The sequence below is a fragment of the Canis lupus genome, chromosome 6 (genome assembly GCF_003254725.2).
Source record: "Canis lupus dingo isolate Sandy chromosome 6, ASM325472v2, whole genome shotgun sequence".
Lineage (NCBI taxonomy): Eukaryota > Metazoa > Chordata > Mammalia > Carnivora > Canidae > Canis > Canis lupus.
This window is the reverse complement of record NC_064248.1, coordinates 43,024,011-43,046,952: the sequence shown is the minus strand read 5'-3', so window position 1 is coordinate 43,046,952 and position 22,942 is coordinate 43,024,011. Positions and strand designations below refer to the sequence as shown.

Sequence of the window (22,942 nt, the reverse complement as noted above, 5' to 3'; positions counted from 1 at the left end):
ACACTTTGAGTATGATGTCTGTCTCTTGCCTGGGCTTCAATTTATACAAGGTGTTTAATAAGTAAACCATGGATGGAAAAGAGAGCACTAGACTCTCTCCCTTCCTCCAGCTGGAGATCTTTATAAAATGCAAATCAGGACCCTTCACTTTGCTCTGTGTTAAATTGTCAATGGCTGCCTATTGTCACCACACCCCACTGTAAAGTGCAACTAGACTGAACTATTTTCACTTCCTCGTGTGACAGGGTCTCTCTTCCTCTCTTCCTCTGAGCCACATGCAGTAGCTTCTTCCTAGAAACTGCTCCCTACCGCCTCTCTCATCATTCAGACATCAGTGCCAATGTCACTTACCCCAGAAACTCTTCCACAAACCTACTTGTCCTAGTTAGAGGTTATTCTGTGCTTCCAAGGCAGCCTCTGTTCACCATCACATACAGATAGAACTCAATGTTACATTGTACCGCAATGTACTGCAGTACATTGTCCTGCAACTGCCTGCATACAAATACTAGATCTATTCCCTAAGATACAGAACTGGGACTGCAGCTCAGATCTCTAGGACCTATTAAGGTGCTTGGTACATAACGAGCTCTCAATAAATCTTGGATGGTACCTAAATGTTATTGAAAAAGCTTGAACTCTCCTCCTCTAGCTACCGTCCTGTCACTTCTCATTCACTGACAAAAGTCATAAAAAATAGTTTTTAGTCACCCACTCCTCAATACTACCTTCCACTTACTTCCCAGACCATTTTAATTTTGCCACCACCTTTTATGAGGACTTCTCTTGCCAATAGTACCAATGACCTCCTAGATCTTTAATTTAATAGATTCTTTTCAGTCCAAATACTCTAGGAATGGTCTGCGGCAATTTCTGGAAACTCCTTCCTCTGTTCTCTGGGGATCATGGATTTCTCTCTCTCCCTCTCACTCTCATTGGTCCGTTTGCATATCCATCTTCCATCCATTCACATGCCCCTGGGTGTCTTGTTCATTTCTATCTCTAGTCCCAAGCATAGTGGCATAGTGCCTGACACACAATAGGTCTTAATAACTATGAATATTAAATGATTAAAACTTTTGGTTTCCGGGTCATCGCTCTTTCTTTTTATTCTCCCATCTCTCTTTCTTGATCTCCTCTTTCTCTGACTGTCCTCAGGCACCTTCACAGACTCCTCTTCTTCCATCTCCCCATTAAATATTCATCAGAGTAACTCATTTGTATCTACTTTTGGGGCTTCAGCCATCAGAGAATACTTTTAATTCCCCCATGTTGTCAATCTTAACCTTTCATCTGAGCTAAGGCTGCCCTTCTCCCCCTGGGTATCTCATAGGCAGTTCAAATAACTTCCATTCCCACCCTGCCTCCTCCTGCTCCAAAATGCAGCCAATAAAATTAACATGCATCTCTATAGTCCAAGTTACAAACCCCAAAGTCCCCTTAACTCTTCTCACTGCCTTTTCTCCCCTGTCCTGCTGGGCAACCAGCTCTATCGACCCCCAGCCCCAATCCTTAAACTCTGCCTCTGGGTCTTCTATTTCTTCTACCTGGAACACCTCAGGCAAATCCTGTACATTCTTATGAAAATCAGAACACAGGTTAACTTCACCTATTTTCTTCCTCCTCTAAGTTCCAGACATACTTGCTTCCTTATTCTGAACACAACTTGATGCCAGGTTTTTAGTGACTGACTTACATATATGCCTGAGTAGATGGTGAAACTCTTTTTTTTTTTTTAAGATTGTATTTATTTATTCATGAGAGACACAGAGAGAGAAAGAGAGGCAGAGACCCAGGCAGAGGGAGAAGCAGGCTCCACACAGGGAGCCCGAGGTGGGACTCGATTCTGGGTCTCCAGGGTCACGCCCTGGGCGGAAGGCAGGCGCTCAACCACCGAGCAACCCGGGTGTCCCGATGGTGGAATTCTTGAGGGCAGGTCTTTGTCTTTGTTGTTGTTTTCTGATCACTGAGTCTAACCTGCGACTGACGTTCTAGGCGATTAAAAACTATTTTATAGGAATGAATGCATAAATAAAGGAGTGAACTGGCAATGAGAATGTCTTCAGTTGCATGCTTTCAGAGATCAGTGGTAAGGAGTCTTGGAGGTAAAAGGACAATAACTCGGTATGAAAACGCTCACTTTATGTAACCAAGTAGGCAACACGTACTCCAACAACATATACCTAACTCCGGAAAGAGGGCAATTGCTGTGCATCTCGGGGAGACTTTACTCTCAGGCTTTTCAGTTCTCCGCCACGCCAGCCCGGTCCTGGAAGGCCGCTATGACGTCAGCCCTCCTGCGCTGCCCGATCCGGGACGGACGAGGAAGAGGAGCCCCGCCGGCAGCGCACAGTTAGTTAGTCCTTCTCCTTTTCCCTACCTCGTCCTCACTTGATATTCCAAGCCTTGTGAATTCAGAGCATCTAAAGGAAATTCCTGCTTTAGGATTTCAATTTGACGAAAATAACATCGCGAAGATTCCGATTAACCCTATGAACCCGTGACTCTCAAACCCCAACGGAAAAACAGAAATCACGGGGTGGGGGGGAGAGGGGAGGGGAGTGGAGGGGGAGGGGACGGGGGAGGGGACGGGGGGAGGGGACGGGGAGGGGCGCGGGGGGGAGGCGGAGCAGACGCCGAAACAAGGCCGAGAAGAAGCCGTAGAAGGAAGCTCCGCTTCGGTCGGGCTTGTTTTTTTCCAGCCGCGGCAGGCGGCGGGCGGCGGGCGGCAGGCGGGAAGCTCTCCCTGCCGTCGCGGGTCACCGTCCCGGCCCGGCCCCGCCGCCCGGCCTCCCGCCGCCCCGCCGCTTCCGCCCGGGTGCGCTGCGGGCGGTGGCCGCTGGGGGCGCCCCGGGCCCCGTGGAGCGGCGGCGGCGGCGCGGAGGCGGCGGCGGTCCGCAGGCTTCGCCTCTCCCGGCGCTCAGACGGGCGGCGGCGGCGGCGGCTGCGGCGGGGCCGGGGCGGGGACGGCGGGGACGGCGCGGCGGGCTGCACACCCAGAGGGCGCCCTCCGCCCAGGCGAGCTGCAGCGCGACCGCTCCCCGCGGGCGGGCGGGGTCCGCGCCGCCGCGCTCCGGTCCGAGCTGCCGCGAGAGGCGGCGGCGGCGGCGGCGGCGGCGGCCCCTGCCCCGGCCCCGGCCCCGGCCCCGGCCCCGGCCGGCCCCCGGCGCCCCCCGGCCGCGCCCCCGCGCGCAGCTCGCGGCCCCGGCCATGGGGCTGCGCGGGCCCGGGGCTCGGGAGAGCTGAGGCTGCGGCGCCGGGCCCCGCGCCCCCCGGGGCCGCCCCCGCCTCCCGCTCGCCGGCGTCTGGCTCTCGTGATGATGAAGAAGAAGAAGTTCAAGTTCAAGGTGGACTTCGAGCTGGCGGAGCTGTCCTCCGTGCCCGTCGTCAATGGGGTCCTCTTCTGCAAGATGCGGCTGCTGGACGGCGGCAGCTTCACGGCCGAGTCCCCCAGGTACGGCGCCCGCGCGTGGGCCCTGCGCCCTGGGGCTGCACCGCGCGCCCGGCCCCGGAGCCCCGCGTCCCGGGGGCGCGTCTGGAATCCGGCCGGAGCCTCTTGACCCGCGCGGCGCGCTCCGCGGACCGGCCCATCGCGCTGCGCTTGGCTCCCGCCCCCCGGCTTCCAGATGGTTCCCGGCATCTGCTCTTCCCTCCCAAATTCCCGGGAACGGGAGCAGCGGCAGAAGGGGGACAATGCTTCTGCTTCTCCTAAGGCATTTCCATGTTTGTGAAATGCAAAGTGGGACTTGAATTGTTGCTTAAAACCAAAGCAAAAATACCCGAAGCTGCTTGAGTTCCGAGAGCCGTGGCTCCGAGCAGGACCCCGCGCTCCGGTCCTCGGGGCTCCGAAGGCCGGGACGAGGCCCCGGGGCCTGGTCGGGCTCCGGGGTCGCTGGGGGCGGGCGCTGCGCCGCGGGGAGGGGCCGCCGGGGGTGGGGGGGCCCGCACCTGCCGCCTCCTGCCCGGAGCCCCGGGCACTCGCAGGGTGGGGCGCTGGCAGGCGGCGCACTGAAGCCAGGGGCGATTGTCTTCCTGGACATTTGAGGTCTCTTCGGTAGGTTGACAGGTTTACCCTAAGGTAAGGGTCTCTTAAGAAAATAGGAAATTGACAGATTTCTTTAAACAAAATTTTTAAGTTCCTGAGATCAAGGGAAGAGGTTACCCATTAATGCTTATTTTGCCTAAATTGACGACTCAGAGATTTTTTTCCCCCTAAAGATATTCTGCTTCCTTTTTTATCGGCCATCCCTATGAGTGTAAAGGAAATAAGGTCAGCGAGTTGTGGAATTGGGGCCAGAAAATTATCTGCGGTGGCAACACTGAAGCCTCTAGAAGCCAGAAAACACAAATGGCCAGTTGGCCAAAGCAAAGGATGTATAAAGCATTATCGACCCTTAGAATTAGAAAAGTTAGCCAAGGATACTTTTTAATATTAAACTGTGCTTCCAGATCTTTTCTGGCTATTCCGCTAATTAATTACACTACAATCATTCTCTTTTTTTTAAAAGAGTTATTTATTTATGAGACAGAGGCAGAGGGAGAAGCAGGCTCCCTGCAGGGAGCCCTGCGTGGGTCTCCATCCTGGGTCTCCATCCTGGGTCTCCAGGGTCACGCCCTGGGCCGAAGGCAGCCACTAAACCGCTGAGCCACCCGGGCTGCCCCACTACAATCATTCTTAACACACTGGTAAGAGGACCGTGTAACTTAAAATGGTGCCGCGAATGTTGTACCAGCCCTTAAAGTCTTGAATGTCCCGTAGATAAAAATGACTGCCCTTACCCTGTTTGCTGCAGGGTCCCACGCCCTGTTTCTGCCAGTTAGACCGGCTCTCTGGGTCAGTGGTGACACCTGGTGGTCAGGGTACTTCTCTCTTACCTCTTTCTCCCTCAGATTATTGATTTGGCTTCCTACTCAGAAATCAGGCATTCCAGTAATGCAGGCACTCATTTATTCAGCAAATACGTGTAGGTTGGGTCCTTTAAGTGTATTATCTTATTTCATTTACAGCAGCAAACCTATGAGGTAGGGATTCCCATTTTGTGGATGAATAAACTGAGACTCAGAAACTTTGACTTTCCCAAGGCCTGCACATCTGATATGTGAAATGTCAAGATCTTGATACAGGTCTGCCTAATTTCAAATAGATGGATGCTGATGAAGGAGAAAATTAAGTGCTGTGCTGAACGGGGAACTTCCTAATGGTTTTTACAAGCAAGGGGTATAATTTGATTTGTAATTTGCAAGAGTTGGAAAGGAAACAGCAAAGTATCCTGGGTTAAACTTAACTCCTTTCTCTTCCAACAAAAAATGTGGCCTTAATGAAAATCAGAAAGGTTAAGAATAGTGCTCTCTATAGCTGAACAAACAAACAAAAGCCCCTACAGTTTGGAGGGAAATTTTTCATAATAAGGAGCCTGTGCCTTATTAGAGGTGGTTGGTGTAAAACTGAGAGCAAGGATTTAGAATGAGACAGATCTGAACCTAAATCCCACCTCTACCATGATACACCAGGATGGGTTACTCAGCCTCTCAAAGTTTCTGGTTAAAATTGAAACCATATAGGGTTGTTGTGAGGGTTTAGTAAGATGATATACTGAAAACAGCTATCACAATGCTCTAGCACCCAGTCAGCGTTTAAAGGGAAGACAAGGTGCTTGCCCAAGAGGGTTTGCTTCAATTAAGATGTTGATACTTATCCTGACAACTGCAAAAGTGTTGGTTTGAAAAAGATACCTCATTTTACAAGGGGAAAAAAAGAAATAAAACTTGAAAGACCTAAAGCATGTGAATTATTTTTAAATTGCATAACTTTTAATTCTTGGATGCCAGTCTAGGCATTGCATCTCTAATTAAATGCTAGATTTTAATTTTTAAATAATAAGGAGTGCATGGGTGGCTGAATTGGTTAAGTGTCCCATCTTTTTTTTTTTTTTTTTAAGAGTTTATTTATTTATTCATGAGAGACACAGGCAGAGGGAGAAGCAGTCTCCATGCAGGGAACCCCACGCAGGACTCCATCCTGGGTCTCCGGGATCACGCCCTGGCCTGAAGGCAGGGCTAAACTGCTGAGCCACCGGGAGTGTCCCATTCTTGTTTAAGGCTCAAGTCATGGTCTCAGGGTAGTAAAATCGAGTCCTGAGTCCAGCTCCATGCTCAGCATGGAATCTGCTTGTCCCCTCCCTCTGCTTCAACCCCCCCCAATAAATTAATTAATTAATTAATTAATTAATTAATTAAAAAATCTTTAAAATAAAAAACCCTGTTGCCACCCCCCCCCCCGAAAAAAACAAAGCACTCTATGCCTCTTATATATGGTTAACACGGTAACATTTCTCCCATAAAAATATGAAATTAGGGCAGCCCGGGTGGCTCAGCGGTTTAGTGCTGCCTTCAGCCCAGGGCCTGATCCTGGAGACCGGGGATCGAGTCCCACATCGGACTCCTGCATGGAGCCTGCTTCTCCCTCTGCCTGTGTTGTGTCTCTGCCTCTCTCTCTGTGTCTCTCACGAATGAATAAATAAAATCTTTTTTTTTTATTTTTAAAGAAATTAACTACATAGAAAAGGGTTAACATAGTGGACTCAAGACTGCTTTTCTTAGTAAGACCTTTTGCTGGCATCTGAGAATGGTGCCAGTTCTCTACACTGATGTAAAATTTCAGAGTGTTTCCTGTGCTTAGACTACAAACAATGTAATTTATGCTGAATACTTTCTAGGAGTCTTGAATTTTGGTCTGTGTCAGCGGGAGGGTGCCTGTATGACCAGCCCCCAAATGAGCTTCCTTGGTAGATAACATATATTGTTCTAATTTGATGCTGGAGAAATTATGTTGTGGGTGACTCCACTGGGAGAGGATTCTTAGAAGCTTCCACTTGGTTTCCCATGACTTTGGTCCATGGACCTTTTAGCTTTACTGATTCTGCGTTGTATCCTTCACTATAATAAATCTTAGACATAGGGCTACTGGCTGGTTCAGGGATAGAATATTAAACTCTTGATCTCAAGAGTTCAAACTCAGGGTTGTGAGTTTGAACCCCGTGTTAGATGTAGAGATTACTCAAAAAACAACACAAAACAAAACCACCATCTTAGACATGAGTCTGACTATGCTAAGTCCTAGGAGTCTTCCTAATGGATCCCTCAAACTGGGGATGGTCTTGAGGACCCCTGATACATGAATGTATGTAAAATAATAATTCATTTTTTTAGAGGAAAGCCTTAGAGGTACATCACAAATTAGAAATATATTTGACTTTACACAGAAAATAAGGAGGCAGATCATTCATTGCTCACCACACATTTACTGAGCACTTACCAGGTTTCAAGCTGTGTGGCAAGGGCTCTAAGAAGCACCACACATATAAAGGCCCATATGGGAATTAGCTCTACTTCATGAAATTAGATCAGAGATGTATAATTACTTGACAGTATGATTTAGTGCCTAATCAATGGGTCAGACAATATGTGAGTGTTGTTGAAATTCTGCAGGTAAAGAATTTATTTGCAACTGTAATGATTACTGAAAACCACATGAGCTTTTCGATTGAGCATGCTGGGAAGGTGAATTTGCATTGACAAGGAAGGGAGGGTGAGAGGACAGCTTGAACCGATCATCAGTAGGAGCTGGTGATAGATCAGCCTGACTGTAGAGGGAATTCACATTGAATAGATGCAAAAGATAAAGGCTTTGAATGCCATTATAGTTTGCTTTCCGCTGCTTATAGGATAAAAGTCAATTTGAGATTCTTGCACTACATCGTATTGTGGTTAAAGTGATACTTAAGCTGGCTAGCAGGCTGATGTTTTTCAGATCCAAGTGGGGATAGACTAGAAATGGGGAGACAGATTAGGAATCTGTTAAAGTGACTGAGGCAAGAGCTATTAAGAACCTGAATTTGGAGGTTTTTCATGTAAGTGGCTGATAAAATGATAATGCCTTGATGACATGACAGGAAAGAAGTCAGAAAGAATCTTTGTTTCATTTAGAAGGATCCAGTTTCTGCTGGAAAGGTATATTTAATGAAGAGGTTAGAAAAAAAATAAGAATAGAAGGTGTTTATTTGTAATAAGTGTTATTAAAATTGTCGGTTTTTATATACCATAGTTAATAAAACATTCAGAAAATACATTGTATGATTAGAGTAATATAATAAACTGAAACCAAATTATTGACTAATAAAATATTTTTGAACCTTAAAAAAGAAAATTACACTATTGAAATTTTTAAAGTACGTACTCCTTTTGTAAAAGCATTTAAATCTCTTTTGAGTTGTGTTAAGACTGTCAGAACAGGTTTCATTTCTGGTCTGTTTTAATAAAGGAATAAGAAAATTTTCCTGTATTTTTAGGATTCCCAAATTTGCCCTTTTTGTTCATCTTTTTTTGTGCTCATTGCTAAATACTTTTCTAAGTTTCACATGAGCTTGTGGCAAAAACCATGTGAATTCAGGGAGTGTCCAGGAAGCTAATGAGCACATCTGTGTATTGGATCTTCTACTTTGTAAACAAGCTGAAGGGATTTCTTCTTTGGCCAGAATATGTCTTCATGTTTTCAAGATTTTAGCTCCTGCACATTGTGTACTTATTTTCAGTAATTTTTTTCCTTATTATAAAACTAATATAGGTTCTTATGGAAAAACTTAGAAAATAGAAAAGAAAAAAGAAAAAAAATTGCATATGAAGGGCCAACTGGAAATAATCACTATAATATTTTGATGGATAACATGGGAGTTTTTATTGATCCATACACACACGCACCACACATACACACCGTCCTGTACCTTCCTGCACACACATTATATTTTTAAAATCCACAATAGGGGGTATCTGGGTGGCTCAGCAGTTGGAACGTCTGCCTTCAGCTCGGGATGTGATCCTGGGGTCCTGGGATCAAGTCCCACATAGGGCTCCCTTCAGGGAGCCTGCTTCTCCCTCTGCCTATGTCTCTGCCTCTCTCTCTGTGCCTCTCATTAATAGAAAAATAAAATAAAATCCAAAAAGGTATCCTAATGTACTTAACATATTTTCTCACTTAATGTATCTTTCCATATCACTACATATTCAATTACTCAATTATTTTGTAAAAATAATTTTTAATAGTTGCATACCATTCCATTGTATGGATTTCCATGGTTTATTGAACTATGCCTCTCTTGAAATAGTCTTTATGCTATCTTTTTAATTAATACTTTTATGAACACACTACAGTAAACATCATTATAGCCAAATTTTATGCACATCCATTATTATTTTTTAGGATTAATACTTACATAGAAATGGAATTATTGAGTCAAAGAGCATGTAGATTTCTAATGCCCTTGATAGATATTACCAACTAGCCCTTTAGTTCATTAAATTGACTTTTTAAGATAAAAAACTACTAATTGGGACCGCTAGGTGGCTCAGTGGTTGAGAATCTGCCTTCAGCTCAGGGCATGATCCTGGAATCCCGGGATAGAGTCCCTCATTGGGCTCTCCACGGGGAGCCTGCTTCTCCCTCTGCCTATGTCTCTGCCCCACTCTCTCTCTTTCATGAATAAATAAATAATAAAAAACTTTTTAAAAATTACTAATGAAATTAGCAAATATAAAAAATAACCAGTATTAGAAAATGCTGTTTGACCATATGATAAGGAATTCTTTTTTCATGTGTAATTCACAAACATAATCCCCTTCACCCATTTCATACCCTCCCAACTAGTCTTCTTTCTGGCAACCATGAATCTGTTCCCTATGAGTCTCAATTTTGTTTTGTTTATAGATTCAACATGTAAGTGAAATGGTGGATGAGTGAAATACCAAATGTATGGTATTTGTCTTTCTCTGACTTATTTCACTTATTATTATACAAGACCCATCTATGTTGTCACAAATGGCAAGAGAGTCACTCATTTTTATTACTGAATAATACTCTATTATATATGCATACCATTCCATTATTTATGTATACCATATTGTCTTTATCCACTCATCCATCAGTGAACATTTAGGTTGTTTCCATTATCTTGGCTAGAGTAAATAGTGTTGCTGTGAACATGGGGGTACATATATCTTGTTGAATTAATATTTTTGTTCTCTTCAGATAGATAGCCCATAGTGGAATTGCTGGATCATATGATAGTACTATTTTTCATTTTTTTGAGGAACCTCCATACTAATTTCCATAGTGGCTGCACCATATACATTCCCACTAACAGCACACAGGGATTCCCTTCATGATCTCCCCAACACTTATTTCTCGTCTTTTTGATAATAGCTATTTTGACAAGTATAAAGTGGTATCTCACTATGGTTTTGATTTTCCCTGTTCACACACATACAAACAATGGATTATCACTCAGCCATTAAAAAAAGAATGAAATGGAGTGCCAGTGTGGCTCAATCAGTTAAGCATCTGCCTTCACCTCAGATCATGATCCCAGAGTCCTGGGATCAAGCCCCTAAGTGAGGAGTCTGCCCCTCCCTCTGCTTCTCCCCCACTCATGCTTTCTCTTTCTCCCTCTCAAATGAATAAAATCTTTTAAAAAAAATGAAATCTCTGCCTGTTTTTTAATTGGATTGTTTGTCTTTTTATTATTGAGTTGTGGGAGTTCTTTATATTTGGAATATTAACCCACTTATTGAATATATGATTTGCAAATATCTTTTCCCATTCAGTAGGTTGCCCTTTCATTTTGTTGATAGCTACTTTTGCTGTGCAGAAGCTTTTCAGTTTAAGGTAGTCTCATTTGTTTACTTTTGCTTTGTCTTGCCTTTGGAGTCAGATCAAAAAACATGACTAAGACCAGTGTAAAATAGGTTACCATTTATGTTTTCTCCAACTTCATTTTTTTGCATGTGCAGTTTTCCAAACAATGTTTATTGAAGAGACTGTCGTTTTCCCATTGTATGTAATTGCCTCTTTTGTCTTAAATTATTTGAACATATATGCATGGGTGTATTTCTGATCTCTCCCTTCTGTTTCACTAACCTATGCATATGTTTTTATGTCAGTGTTATAGTGTTTGCTTACCACAGCTTTGTAGTATAGTTTGAAATCAGGTAGTATGATACTTTAGGCTTTGTTCTTCTTTCTCAATATTATTGTTTTGGCTATTCAGGGTCTTTTGTGGTTCCATACAAATTTTAGAATTATTTGTTTTAGTCCTGTGACAAAAGTCATTGGAATTTTAATAGAGATTGCATTGGATATGTAGATAGATTGTTTCAGTAGTAGGGACATTTAAACAACATTAATTCTTTCAGTCCATGAACCCAGAATATCTTTCCATTTATGTCATCTTCAGTTTCTTTCATCAATGTCTTATAGTTTTCAGTGTATAGGTAAGTCTCTCATGTACTTGGTTAAATTTATTTGTTAGGTATTCTATTCTTTTTTATACAATTATAAATGGGATTATTTCCCTGATCTCTCTTTCTACTACTTCATTATTGGTTTATAGAAATGCAACTGATTTTTATATGTTAATTTTGCATCTTGCAGATTTACTGAATTCATTTTTTAGTTCTAACAATTTTTTGGTAGTCTTTAGGGTTTTCTTATATAGTATCATGTCATCTGCAAACAGTGACAGTTTCTCTTCATTTTCAGATTGTGTGCCTTTTATTTCTTTTTTCTTACCTAATTGCTGTGACTAGGCCTCCAATGCTATTTGAATAAAAATGGAGATAGTGGGCATCTTTGTCTTGTTCCTGATCTTAGGGGAAAAGCTTTTATATTTTCACTGTTGATGAGTGCCTGGATGGCTCAGTCAGTTAACTGTCTGACTCTTGACTTCAGGTCAGATCATGATCTCAGGGTCATGAGATTGAGCTTGGTGTTGAGCATGGAGCCTACCTAGGATTCTCTCTCTCCCTTTCCCACTGCCCCCCCCCCCAAAAAAAAATTAGATTTTCACTGTTGAGTATAATATTAGCTGTGGTTTTGTCACTTATGGCCTTTATTATGTTGAGGTACATTCCTTTTATACCCAGTTTGTTGAGAGTTTTTATCTTAAGTAGATGTTCAATCTTGTCAATTGTTTTTTCTGCATCTATTGAGCTAATTATATGCTTTTTATCTTGTTTTGTTGATGTGGTATATTAAGTTTATTGATTTGCAGATGTTGAACCATCCTTGAATTCTTGAAATAAATCCCATATGATCTAGGTATATGATCTTTTAATATATTGTTGAATCCAGTTTGCTAATATTTTGTGAGCATTTTTGCAGCTATGTTCACCAGGGATATTGGCCTGTAATTCTTTTTTTTTTTTTTTATGATGTCATTGTCTAATTTTGATATCAGGGTAATGCTGGCTTCATAAAATGAGTTTAGAAGTTTTCACTCTTAAGTTTTGTTTTTTGTTTTTGAAGAGTTTGTGAAGGATGGATATTAAATACTCTTTGAAGTTTTGGTGGAATTCCCCAGTGAAGCCATCTGGTCCTGGACTCTTGTTTGTTGGGGGGTTTTTGATTATTGATTTAATCTCCTTACTAGTACTCAGTCTGTTCAGTTTCTATTTCCTCATGATTCAGTCTTAGAAGATTGTGAATTTCTAGGAATTTATTTATTTATTTATTTATTTATTTTAATTTTATTTATTTATGATAGGCACACAGTGAGAGAGAGAGAGAGAGAGAGAGAGAGAGAGAGAGAGGCAGAGACATAGGCAGAGGGAGAAGCAGGCTCCATGCACCGGGAGCCTGACGTGGGATTCAATCCTGGGTCTCCAGGATCACACCCTGGGCCAAAGGCAGGCGCTAAACCGCTGCGCCACCCAGGGATCCCAATTTCTAGGAATTTATCCATTTCTTGTATGTTTTACAATTGGTTGGCATGTAATTGTTCATAGTAGCTTATTATCCTTTCTATTTCTGTGGTATAAGTTGTAACTTCTCCCTCTTTTATTTTATTTATTTTTAGAGGGAGGGGAGAGAGAGAATTTTTTTTAAGATTTTGTTTAGGGATCCCTGGGTGGCGCAGTGGTTTGGCGCCTGCCTTTGGCCCAGGGCGCGATCCTGGAGACCCGGGATCCAATCCCACATCGGACTTCCAGTGCATGGAGCCTGCTTCTCCCTCTGCCTGTGTCTCTGCCTCTCTCTCTCTCTCTCTCTCTGTGACTATCATAAATAAATAAAAAAAAAAATTTTAAAAAAGATTTTGTTTATTTATTCATGAGAGAGACAGATTGAGAGAGAGAGGCAGAGACATAGGCAGAGGAAGAAGCAGGCTCCCTCAGGAAGCCCGATGCTGGTCTTGAGCCCCTGACCCTGAGATCATGCTCTGAGCCCAAGACACTCAACCCCTGAGCCACTCAGGTATCCTGAGAGGGAGAGAATCTTAAGCAGGGTCCAAGCCCAGTGTGAAGCTCAACGTGGGGTTTGATCCACCACCCTAAATTATGACCTGAGCAGAAATCAAGAATCAGATGCTTAATCGACTGAGCCACTCAAGTGCCCTCCCCTTTAATTTCTGATTTTATTTATTTGAGCCATCTTTTTTTTTCTCTTGGGAAGTCTAGGTAATGGTTTGTCCATTTTATTTACCTTTTCAAAGAACCAGCTTTTAGTTTCATTGACCATTTGTCTTTTTTTTTTAAGATTATTTATTTATTCATAGGGACACAGAGAGAGAGAGAGAGAGAGGCAGAGACACAGGCAGAGGGAGAAGCAGGCTCCATGCGGAGAGCCTGATGTGGGACTCATCCAGGGTCTCCAGGATCACGCCCTAGGCTGCAGGCGGCACTAAACCACTGCGCCACTGGGGCTGCCCGACCATTTGTCTTTTTAATCTCTATTTCATTTATGTCCACTCTGATAGTCACACAGATAGAGAGAGAGAGGCAGAGACATAGGCAGAGGGAGAAGCAGGCTCCATGCACCAGGAGCCCAATGTGGGATTCGATCCCGGATCTCCAGGATCGTGCCCTGGGCCAAAGGCAGGCGCTAAACCGCTGCGCCACCCAGGGATCCCCACTCTGATCTTTATTATTTTCTTCTTTCTACTAACTTTGGGCTTCATTTGTTGTTCTTAGTTTTTAGGTGTAAAAATAAATTGTTTATTTAAGATTTCTCTTATTTCTTGAGGTATTGCTATGAACTTCCCCTCTCTGAACAACTTTTACTGTATCACATAGATTCTGGTATGTTGTATTTCTTTAGGTATTTTCTTATTTCTCCTTTGATTTCTTCAGTGATCTGGTAGTTGTTTGGTAACCTGCTGTTTAATCTCCATGTACTTAGAGTTTTTCTGGTTTTCTTTTTCATCTGAGAGAGTGTGTAAGAGAGCACAAGCCAGGGGAAGAGCAGAGGGAAAGGGAGAAGCAGGCTCCCCACTGAGCAGGGAGCCTGATGTGGGGCTCAATCCCAAACCCCTGAAATCATGGCCTGAGCTGAAGGCAGAGGCTTACCCAACTGAGCAACCCAGGCACCCCTCCAGTTTTCTTCTTGTGATTTCTAGTTTCATACCATTGTGGTCAGAAAAGATGACATGCTATTATTCTAGTCTTCCTGAATTTATTGCGACTTGTTTTATAGCCTAAAATGTGATTGATCCTGGAGAATGTTTCATGTGTACTTGAGAAGAATGTGTATTCAGATGCTTTTAGATGGATGTATATATCTATTAAGTCCATCTGGTCTAATGTGTCATTTAAGGCTAATATTTCCTTATTGATTTTCTATCTGGGTGATCTATCCATTGATGTATATGGGGTGTTAAAATATAATTGTATTGCTATCAGCTTCACTCTTCGAGTCTGTTAATGTTTGCTTTAGATATGATGATGCTTCTATGTTGGGTGCATTTATATTTATAAATGTTACATCTTCTTGCTGGACTATGCCCTTAAACATTTTTGTTATAAATAGGCTATTTTGTTTTTTTTTAAGATTTTATTTATTTATTCATGAGACACAGAGAAAGAGGCAGAGACACAGGCAGAGGGAGAAGCAGACTCCATGCAGGGAGCCCGAAGTGGGACTCGATCCCGGGACCCCAGGATTATGCCCCAAGCCGAAGGCAGACACTCAACCACTGAGCCACCCAGGCATCCCTAAATAAGCTATTTTAAAGTTCATTTTGTCCAATATATAGCTACACCAGCTTTCTTTTTGTTTCTATTTGCCTGGAATATAGTTTTCCATCCCATCACTTTCAGTCTCTGCGTGTTCTTTTGAAGTTAGTCTCTTGTAAGTAATAAATAGATACGTCTTATTTCTTAAGCCAATCATCCACTCTTTGTCTCTTGATTGGAGAATTTAGTTCACTTACATTTCAAGTAATTATTGATAGCTATGTACTTACTGCCATTTTGTTAATTGTTTTCTGGTTGTATATAGTTCCTCTCTTCTTTTGTTCTCTTTTTTCCCTTGCGATTTGAGGACTTTCTTTAGTATTGTGTTTAGATTCCTTTTTCATTTTCTTTTGGTATTTACCATAAGTTTTTGGTTTGTGGTTACCATAAGGCTCATTTATATCATCTTATATATAGCAGTCTATTTTAAGTTGCAAGCAAAAAAATTTTTTGAACATGTTCTAAAACTCTACACTTTTATTCCCCTCTGCCACATTGTATGTTTTTGGTGTCACCTTTTATCTTTTTATTTTGTGTATCCCTTAACTTTGTGTCATTTTAGTTCATTTTACTGCCCTTGTCTTTAGCCTTTTAATAGCTTTATAAGTTATTAATCCACTACCTTTACTGTAGATTTACTTTTTCAGTGAGATTTTTGCTTTCACATGTTTTCTTATTAATTAGTTCCATTTCTTTTCAGCTTAAAGAAGTCTCTCTAATATATCTTATAAAGCCAGCATAGTAGTGACGAACTTCTTTAGCTTTTGCTTGTCTGGCAAACTCTCTCCTTCAAATCTGAATGATAACCTTAGCAAGTAGAGTATTCTTGGTTGGAAGTTTTTTCCTTTCAGCCCTTTGATACCCCATGCTACTCTCTTCTGACCTGCAAAGTTTCTGCTGATAGCCTTTTGGGGTTTCCCTTGTACATAACAATTTTGTTTTTCTCTTGCTGCTTTTAAGATTCTCTCTTTAACTTCTGACATTTTAATCATAATGTATCTTGGTAGCTCTCTTTGGCTCCATTGTATTTGGAACTCTCTGGGCCTCCTAGACCTGAACGTCTGTTTCCTTCCCTAGGTTAGGGAAGTTTTCAATCATATTTCTTCCAGTAAGTGTTCTGCCCCTTATTCTCTTTCTTCCCCTTATGGGACTCCTAAAATACAAATGTTATTTCACTTGATGTTGTCCTAGACATTCCTTAAATTATCTTCACCTTTTAAATTCTTGTTTCTGGGGACACCTTGGTGGCTCAACGGGTTAAGCATCTGCCTTCAGCTCAGGTCATGATCCCAGGGTCCTGGGATTGAGCCCCACATGGGGCTCCCTGCTTAGTGGGGAGTCTACTTCTCTCTCCCTCTGCCCCTCCCCCTGCTCATGCTCTCTCTCACTTGCTCTATCTCAAATAAATGAATAACATCTTTTAAAAATAAATAAATTCTTGTTTCTGTTTGCTGCTATGTCTGAGTGAGTTCCATTGCCTTATCTTCTAGCTTATGAATCCATAGTTCTACTTCATCCAGTCTACTGTTGAAACCCTATGGTATATTTTTCAGTTCAGCTATTGTGTTCTTCAGCTCTGTGACTTCTGTTTGTACTTTTTTTTTTTATGTTTCCTATCTCTTTTTTTAAAAAGATTTTATTTATTTATTTATTTATTTATTCATTCATTCATTCATTCATTCATGAGAGACACAGAGAAAGAGGCCAAGGGAGAAGCAGGCTCCCTGCAAGGAGCCTGATGTGGAACTCGATCCCAGGATCCTGGGATCACAACCTGAGCCAAATGCAGACCCTCAACCACTGAGCCACCCAGGTGCCCCTGTTTTCTATCTTTTTGTTGAAGTTCTCACTGTGTTTACCCATTCTTCTGAGTTTGGTGAGCATCTTCATGGCCTTTACTTTGAATTTTTTATCAGGTGAATTACTTACACCTGTATCATTAAGGCCTTTTTCTGAGGTTTTTGTCTTGTTTTTCTATTTGAAACATTTTTCTCTGTTTCTTTATTTTACTAGACTCTCTGTGTTTGTTTCTGTGTATTAGGTGAAATAGCTACCTTTCTATCTTGAAGGAGTAACCTTGTGTAAGTGATGATCCTTCTCATTCAAATTTGCCCTAACTCTTGGCTGTCTCTCAAACCTTTGTGACTGTCTAAGCCACCTGATTTAGTCCTGATATGCCCCTATTGTTGAGGTTGTGCCAAGACCTATTAGTGAGGGATCCAAGGGGAGGAATCTCATTTAGTACCTAGTTTGGAAGCCAGGCAGGAGTTTTTACAGTTTGCAAATATATACAATCCTGTGGAACTTCCTCCACAGCTTATTAGCTTCCAGACCAGGAGATCTTGAGTACCGCCTGAACAACAGTTGTAAAAATCTAGGAAGGCTCATTGAGCTGTAGCAAGGCTAGTAGGATGCGCAAAGATGGTATTTCCCTGCTTACATCCCTGGGTATGCCTCCTTAGCTTCTATATCTAGATATGTGGGAAACATGAAGCCTGTCCCTCAGACTAAAGCTCCAGGCTAAGTAAATAGGCCTTTTTTATAGGAAAACTAGGGTTCTGTTTTTGTCTGCTGTCCAGGGCAAGGTGACCTGCCAAGAACTGTCTTTTGGACTGTTACAGTCCTGTGGAGCTCAGAATACCAGTCCTCTTGGCCACCAGGCTCAGACAATCAATGGATGTCCCCTATATAGGTTGCTATATAGATGGCACATGCCCACTGGCTTTAGTAAAGGAGCTGGAAGGTTTGGTGTCAGGGTTGGACATGTTCCCCAGCTTTAGTAAAGCAGTGGGAAAATGTCTTGACTTAATGGACTCATATGATTTAGCAATGTAGCAAGAGAGTGAATGCCTTGTCTGTATATGCATTGACTTTAGGCTTGGGAGGGGAAAGATGCCCCAACTACTCACGCTTGTCAGCCCCAACCAGGGAGTAGGGGACGGTTGCAACCAGTCTGCAGCCAGGGCTGGCACACCTTAGCTAAGGAGCAGGAGAACTCCACAACTGTGCTCCCTGGTCTCAGCAGGTGCCATGACTGCTCACCCAACCCATCCCAGCAAGGCAGTCAGAGGGTACCGCATCTAGTCTCACCCACTTGTGGTAGTAGGTAGTGTGGAGAGTGCAACAGTGGCGTCTGCCAGTGCCTTCATATCTGGGAAGCATCTAAAGCATTCTAGAAGCATCCTCTACTCTGGTCAGTGCCCTCAGATCAGCAGATGAATCTCTCTCACACAGAACCTTGCCTCTTTCTAAACTGCTGTTTTTTCATAAGGTCTCAAGGTGAGTAGGACTATATGTGAGCCCCCCAAGAGGGGAATCTCAGTTTCCTAGAACACTTTGGAACCCCCAGATATCAGTCCTATTGGTTTTACACACCAGACATTCTGTGGGCTCATCTTCATGGTTCAGATCCCAGGGACTAGTTGCCCATTGTGGAGCACCAACCCCTAACTCCTCCAGAAGTGTCTGTCTGGGGAGATCCCTCCCTATTATGTCACCACACCAGAAGTGAGTTTTGTGTGTGTGTGTGTGTGTGTGTGTGTGTGACTATCTCTCTGCCTCTCCTACTCATCTTGATGTGTTCTTTTTTCCTTTTGTTGTGAAGAGTACTTCATCTAGTTTTTAGATCTTTATCAGAGAAAGGATTCATATGTAGCTATAGATTTGGTGTATCTCTAGGAGGAGGTGAGTTCAGGATCTTCCTAGGCTCTCATCTTGGATTCTCCCACCACCCCACTCACAGAATTTTTTTTTTACTCATTTTTTTTAAAATTCCAGTGTAATTAGCATATACTGCTATATTAGTTTCAGGTATAGAATATAGTGCTTCAACAATTCTATACATTACTCAGTGCTTATCATGATAAGTGTACTCTTAATTCCCTTTACCTATTTCCCCACTCACTTCCCCTTAGTAACCACTAGTTTGTTCTCTATATTTAAGACTCTGGGGTTTTTGGTTTGGTTTTTTTGGTTTTTTTTTTTTTTTGTCTCTTTTTTCTTTGTTCGTTTGTTTTATTTCTTAAATTCCACATATAAGTTAAATCATATAGTATTTGTCTTTTTCTGACTGACTTATTTCACATTATACTGTCTAGATACATCCATGTTGTTGCAAATGGCAAAATGTCATTCTTTTTTTATAGCACACACATACACCGCATCTTCTTTATCCATTCATCAATTGATGGACATTTGGGCTGTTTCCGTAATTTGGCTATTGTAAATAAAGCTGCAGTAAACCTAAGGGTGCATATATCCTTTCAAATTAGTGTTCTCACATTCTTTAGGTAAATACCCAGTAGTGCAATAACTGGATCATGTGATAGTACTATTTTTAATATTTTGAGGAACCTCTATACTCTCTTTCATATTGGCTGCAGCAGTTTGCATTGTCACCAACAGTGCACTAAGGTTCTTTTTCCTCCACACCTCACCAATACTTGTTTCTTGTGTTTTTTATTTTACCCATTTTGACAGGTGTGAGATGGTATCTCATTGTGGTTTTGATTTGCATTTCCCTGATGATGAGTGATGTTAAGCATCTTTTCATGTGTCTTTTGACTATCTGTATGTTCTTTGGAGAAATGTCTTTTCATGTCTTCTGCCCATTTTAATTGGATTATTTGGGATAACTGAATTGTGTAAGTTCTTTATATATTTTTGATACTAGCCACTTATCAGATATATTATTTGCAGATATCTTTTTCCATTCAGTACATTGTCTTTTGTTTGGTTGATTGTTTTCTTTGTTGTGCAGAAGCTTTTTGTTTTGATGTAATACTAATAGTTTATATTTGCTTTTGTTTTCCTTGTCTTAGGAAGCAGTCTAGAAAAATGTTGCTACAGTTGATATCAAAGAAATTACTGCCTGTGTTCTCTTCTAGGATATTTATGGTTTCAGGTCTCACATTTAGGTCTTTAATCCATTTTGAGTTTATTTTTGTGTATGGTGTAAGAAAGTGGTTCATTTTCATTCTTCTGTATGTAACTCCAATTTAACCAACACCATTAGTTGAAGAGACTTTCTCCTATTGCATATTCTGGCCTCCTTTGTTGAAGATTAATTGGTCATATAATCATGGGTTTATTTCTGGGTTCTCTTCTGTTCCATTGATTTGTCCATTTTTATCCGGGCTTTAATTACTCTTGATACTGTTTTGATTACTATAGCTTTGTAATACATCCTGGTATCTGGGGTGATATTCCCAGTTTTGTTCTTCTTTTCAAAATTACTTTGGCTATTCAGGATCTTTTGTGGTTCCATATAAATTTTAGGATCGTTAAATCTGTTGATTGCCTTGTGTAGTATGGATGTTTTAACAGTGTTTTTTCTCTCCGTCCATGAGCATGGAATATCTTTCCATTTGTTTGTATCATCTTCAATTTCTTTCATCATTGTTTTAGAGTTTTCAGAGTACATGTCTTTCACCTCACTGGTTAAGTTTATTCCTAGGTATTTTATTTTGTTGGGTGCAATTATAAATGGGATTTTCTTAATTTCTTTTCTTTATTATTAGTGTATTTAAATGCAATGGGTCTCTGCATATTGATTTTGTATCCTGCAATTTTACTGAATTCATTTATCAGTTCTGGTAGTTTTTTAGTGGAATCATTAAGATTTTCTGTGTATAGTATCATGTCATCTGCAAATAGTGACATTTTACTTCTTGCTTACCAATTTGGATGCCTTTTATTTCTTGTCTGATTGCTATGGCTAGGACTTTCAGTACTATGTGGAATACAAGTGTTATTGCCCTTGTCTCGTTCCCTAGCTTAGGGAGAAAGCTTTCAGCTTTTCGCCATTGAGTATGTATCACAGACTTCTTTATACCCTGACCAGAAATGGGGTCATCTATTCACATATTACAATACAATATTATAATAATGGTAGCTAACGTTTTTTGTACTCTTTTCCCATGTACCATGTAACTTTTCCCAGGTACCATGTAACTTTTCTAAGCCTTTATATCCTCAGAATACCCCTAGTATGAAGTTACTGTTATTACATTATGAATGTTACTACTTTCATCATATACTTGAGGAAACAGAAGTACAGAGAGGCATTGAAAGTTATGCAGTTAGTAAGCAACAGAGAGGTAGGAGGTAGAGTATACTCTTGATCGCTAAATTTTGATGTCTTTCAAATTTTATGTTACCTATTTTCTCATTTTTATGTTTTAACAAAACTGTAGGTAAATATATATGGTATGACTTCTTCTGAAAGCTAGACCCAGAAAACTGGTTCCCATATGTGACACCACTAAACAGGTCCCTTTAGATTTCCCCCCAAATTACTGTATATGAGAAACAAACTACTCATGCATATGCTTTTTTTCCCCCCAAGATGTGACATTCCAGTTGGAAGTCCTCAACGCTCAATCTCATTACTGGGTAGTTGTGCCTTATAAAAATAATATTAATACCATTTTATACCAGTAAGTTGATATTCACTATTATTTCACTTAAGTCTTGCAGAGTAAGCAGTTTATAATTATATTTATTGAAAGAATACAGAATGCCTGGGTGGCTCAGTGGTTGAGCATCTGCCTTTGGCTCAGGGCATGCTCCTAGGGTCCTGGGATCAAGTCCCACATTGGGCTCCCTGCAGGGAGCCTGCTTCTCCCTCTACCTATGTCTCTACCTCTCTCTCTGTCTCTCATGAATGAATAAATTAAAAATCAAGAAAGAAGAAAGGAAGAAGGAAAAGGAAAAGAGGTATTTGTAGAGAAGATCTGTTGTAGCTTTGCTAAAGATGACAATAACACAGAGACCCCTAAATTAAATATATGGGGAAGTCATTTGGGGAAGTATATGCTGTTGTACATAGCTTATAAAGCATTAATGTTCAGTTTGGGATATCAGCCTTTGAGAGATACTGTCAAATAGAGATCTAGAGAAATATATTAAGACCCTGAGAAATCTGGGGTGCCTGGGTGGTGCAGAGTTGGTTAAGCATCTGACTCTTGGTTTCAGCTCAGGTTGTGTTCTCAAGGTCATGAGATCGAGCCCCACATCTGGTTCTGAACTCAGCATAGAATCTGCTCTTTTCCCTCTCTCTCTCTCTGTCCCTTTCTGCCCCTCGCTTGCTCTCAAATAAATAAATAAATATTTTTAAAAGATTCTGAGGAATCTTGAATTTTGAGGTGAGTCTCAAGAGAAAGATGATAGTCTTCAAAAACTAAAACAAAAATGTATGTGTGTATTTTACATTCTTAATTTTATTTAATTCTTATAAAGTCCCTTTTATAGAAGTGTTACCTCCTTTTGGGTTAGGTGCTGTAATGCATATATTAAAAAATAGTAAATGACTTAAAAGAAGTAGAAGTTTATTTCTCTCTTATATGAATTCCAAGCTGATGTGGTGGCTCTGCTCTGTCAAGCTGTCAGGGGCCCTGCTTTATCTTGTTGCTCTGTCATGCCCAGGTATTGTTCTCATCCACAGGGACTGTTAGTTCACCCCACATCTGAATTCTAGCCACTAGAGAGAAGGGAAGGGGAAGGGGAGGTCCCTAATGCCCAGAGCCCATTGACCAGAACTTAAGCAGAAAGCCACATCTAGCCCCAAGAAGGGTTAAGAAATATAGTTTTGCTGGATGTCCACGGGCCCAGAAAAGGATTCAATTATGATAAAGAAAAGTGGAGGATAGATATCAGGAGACAGGCTCTGTCACAACACTGTTTTGTTCGTTTGAAGTAGACTCCATGCCCAGCATGGAGCCCAACACGGGGCCAGACTCACAACCCTGAGATCAAAACCTGAGCTGAGATCAAGAGTCAGATGCTTAACTTACTGAGCCACCCTGGCACCCCTGTCAACATCACTGTTTTAGAATTGAGACAGTTGATCCTCAAAAGAGCACATAATTTGTTGAAGGTCACAAAT

At 41.6% G+C, this 22,942-nt stretch overlaps 1 protein-coding gene across 4 annotated transcripts in view; it reads left to right on the top strand.

The window, feature by feature from the left end:
• Window positions 1–2,856: 2,856 nt before the first annotated feature.
• FAM102B (family with sequence similarity 102 member B) overlaps window positions 2,857–22,942 on the top strand; it is a 90,029-nt gene continuing 69,943 nt past the window's right edge. The window contains exon 1 of one of the 4 annotated variants that reach the window (XM_035717925.2): window positions 2,857–3,454. In XM_035717925.2, coding sequence (XP_035573818.1) covers window positions 3,318–3,454 — 137 coding nt within the window. In that variant the 5' untranslated portion in view covers window positions 2,857–3,317. The remainder of the gene's footprint in view (window positions 3,455–22,942) is intronic. The other 3 variants (XR_007411352.1, XM_025417435.3, XM_025417433.3) reach the window with 3 other exon arrangements.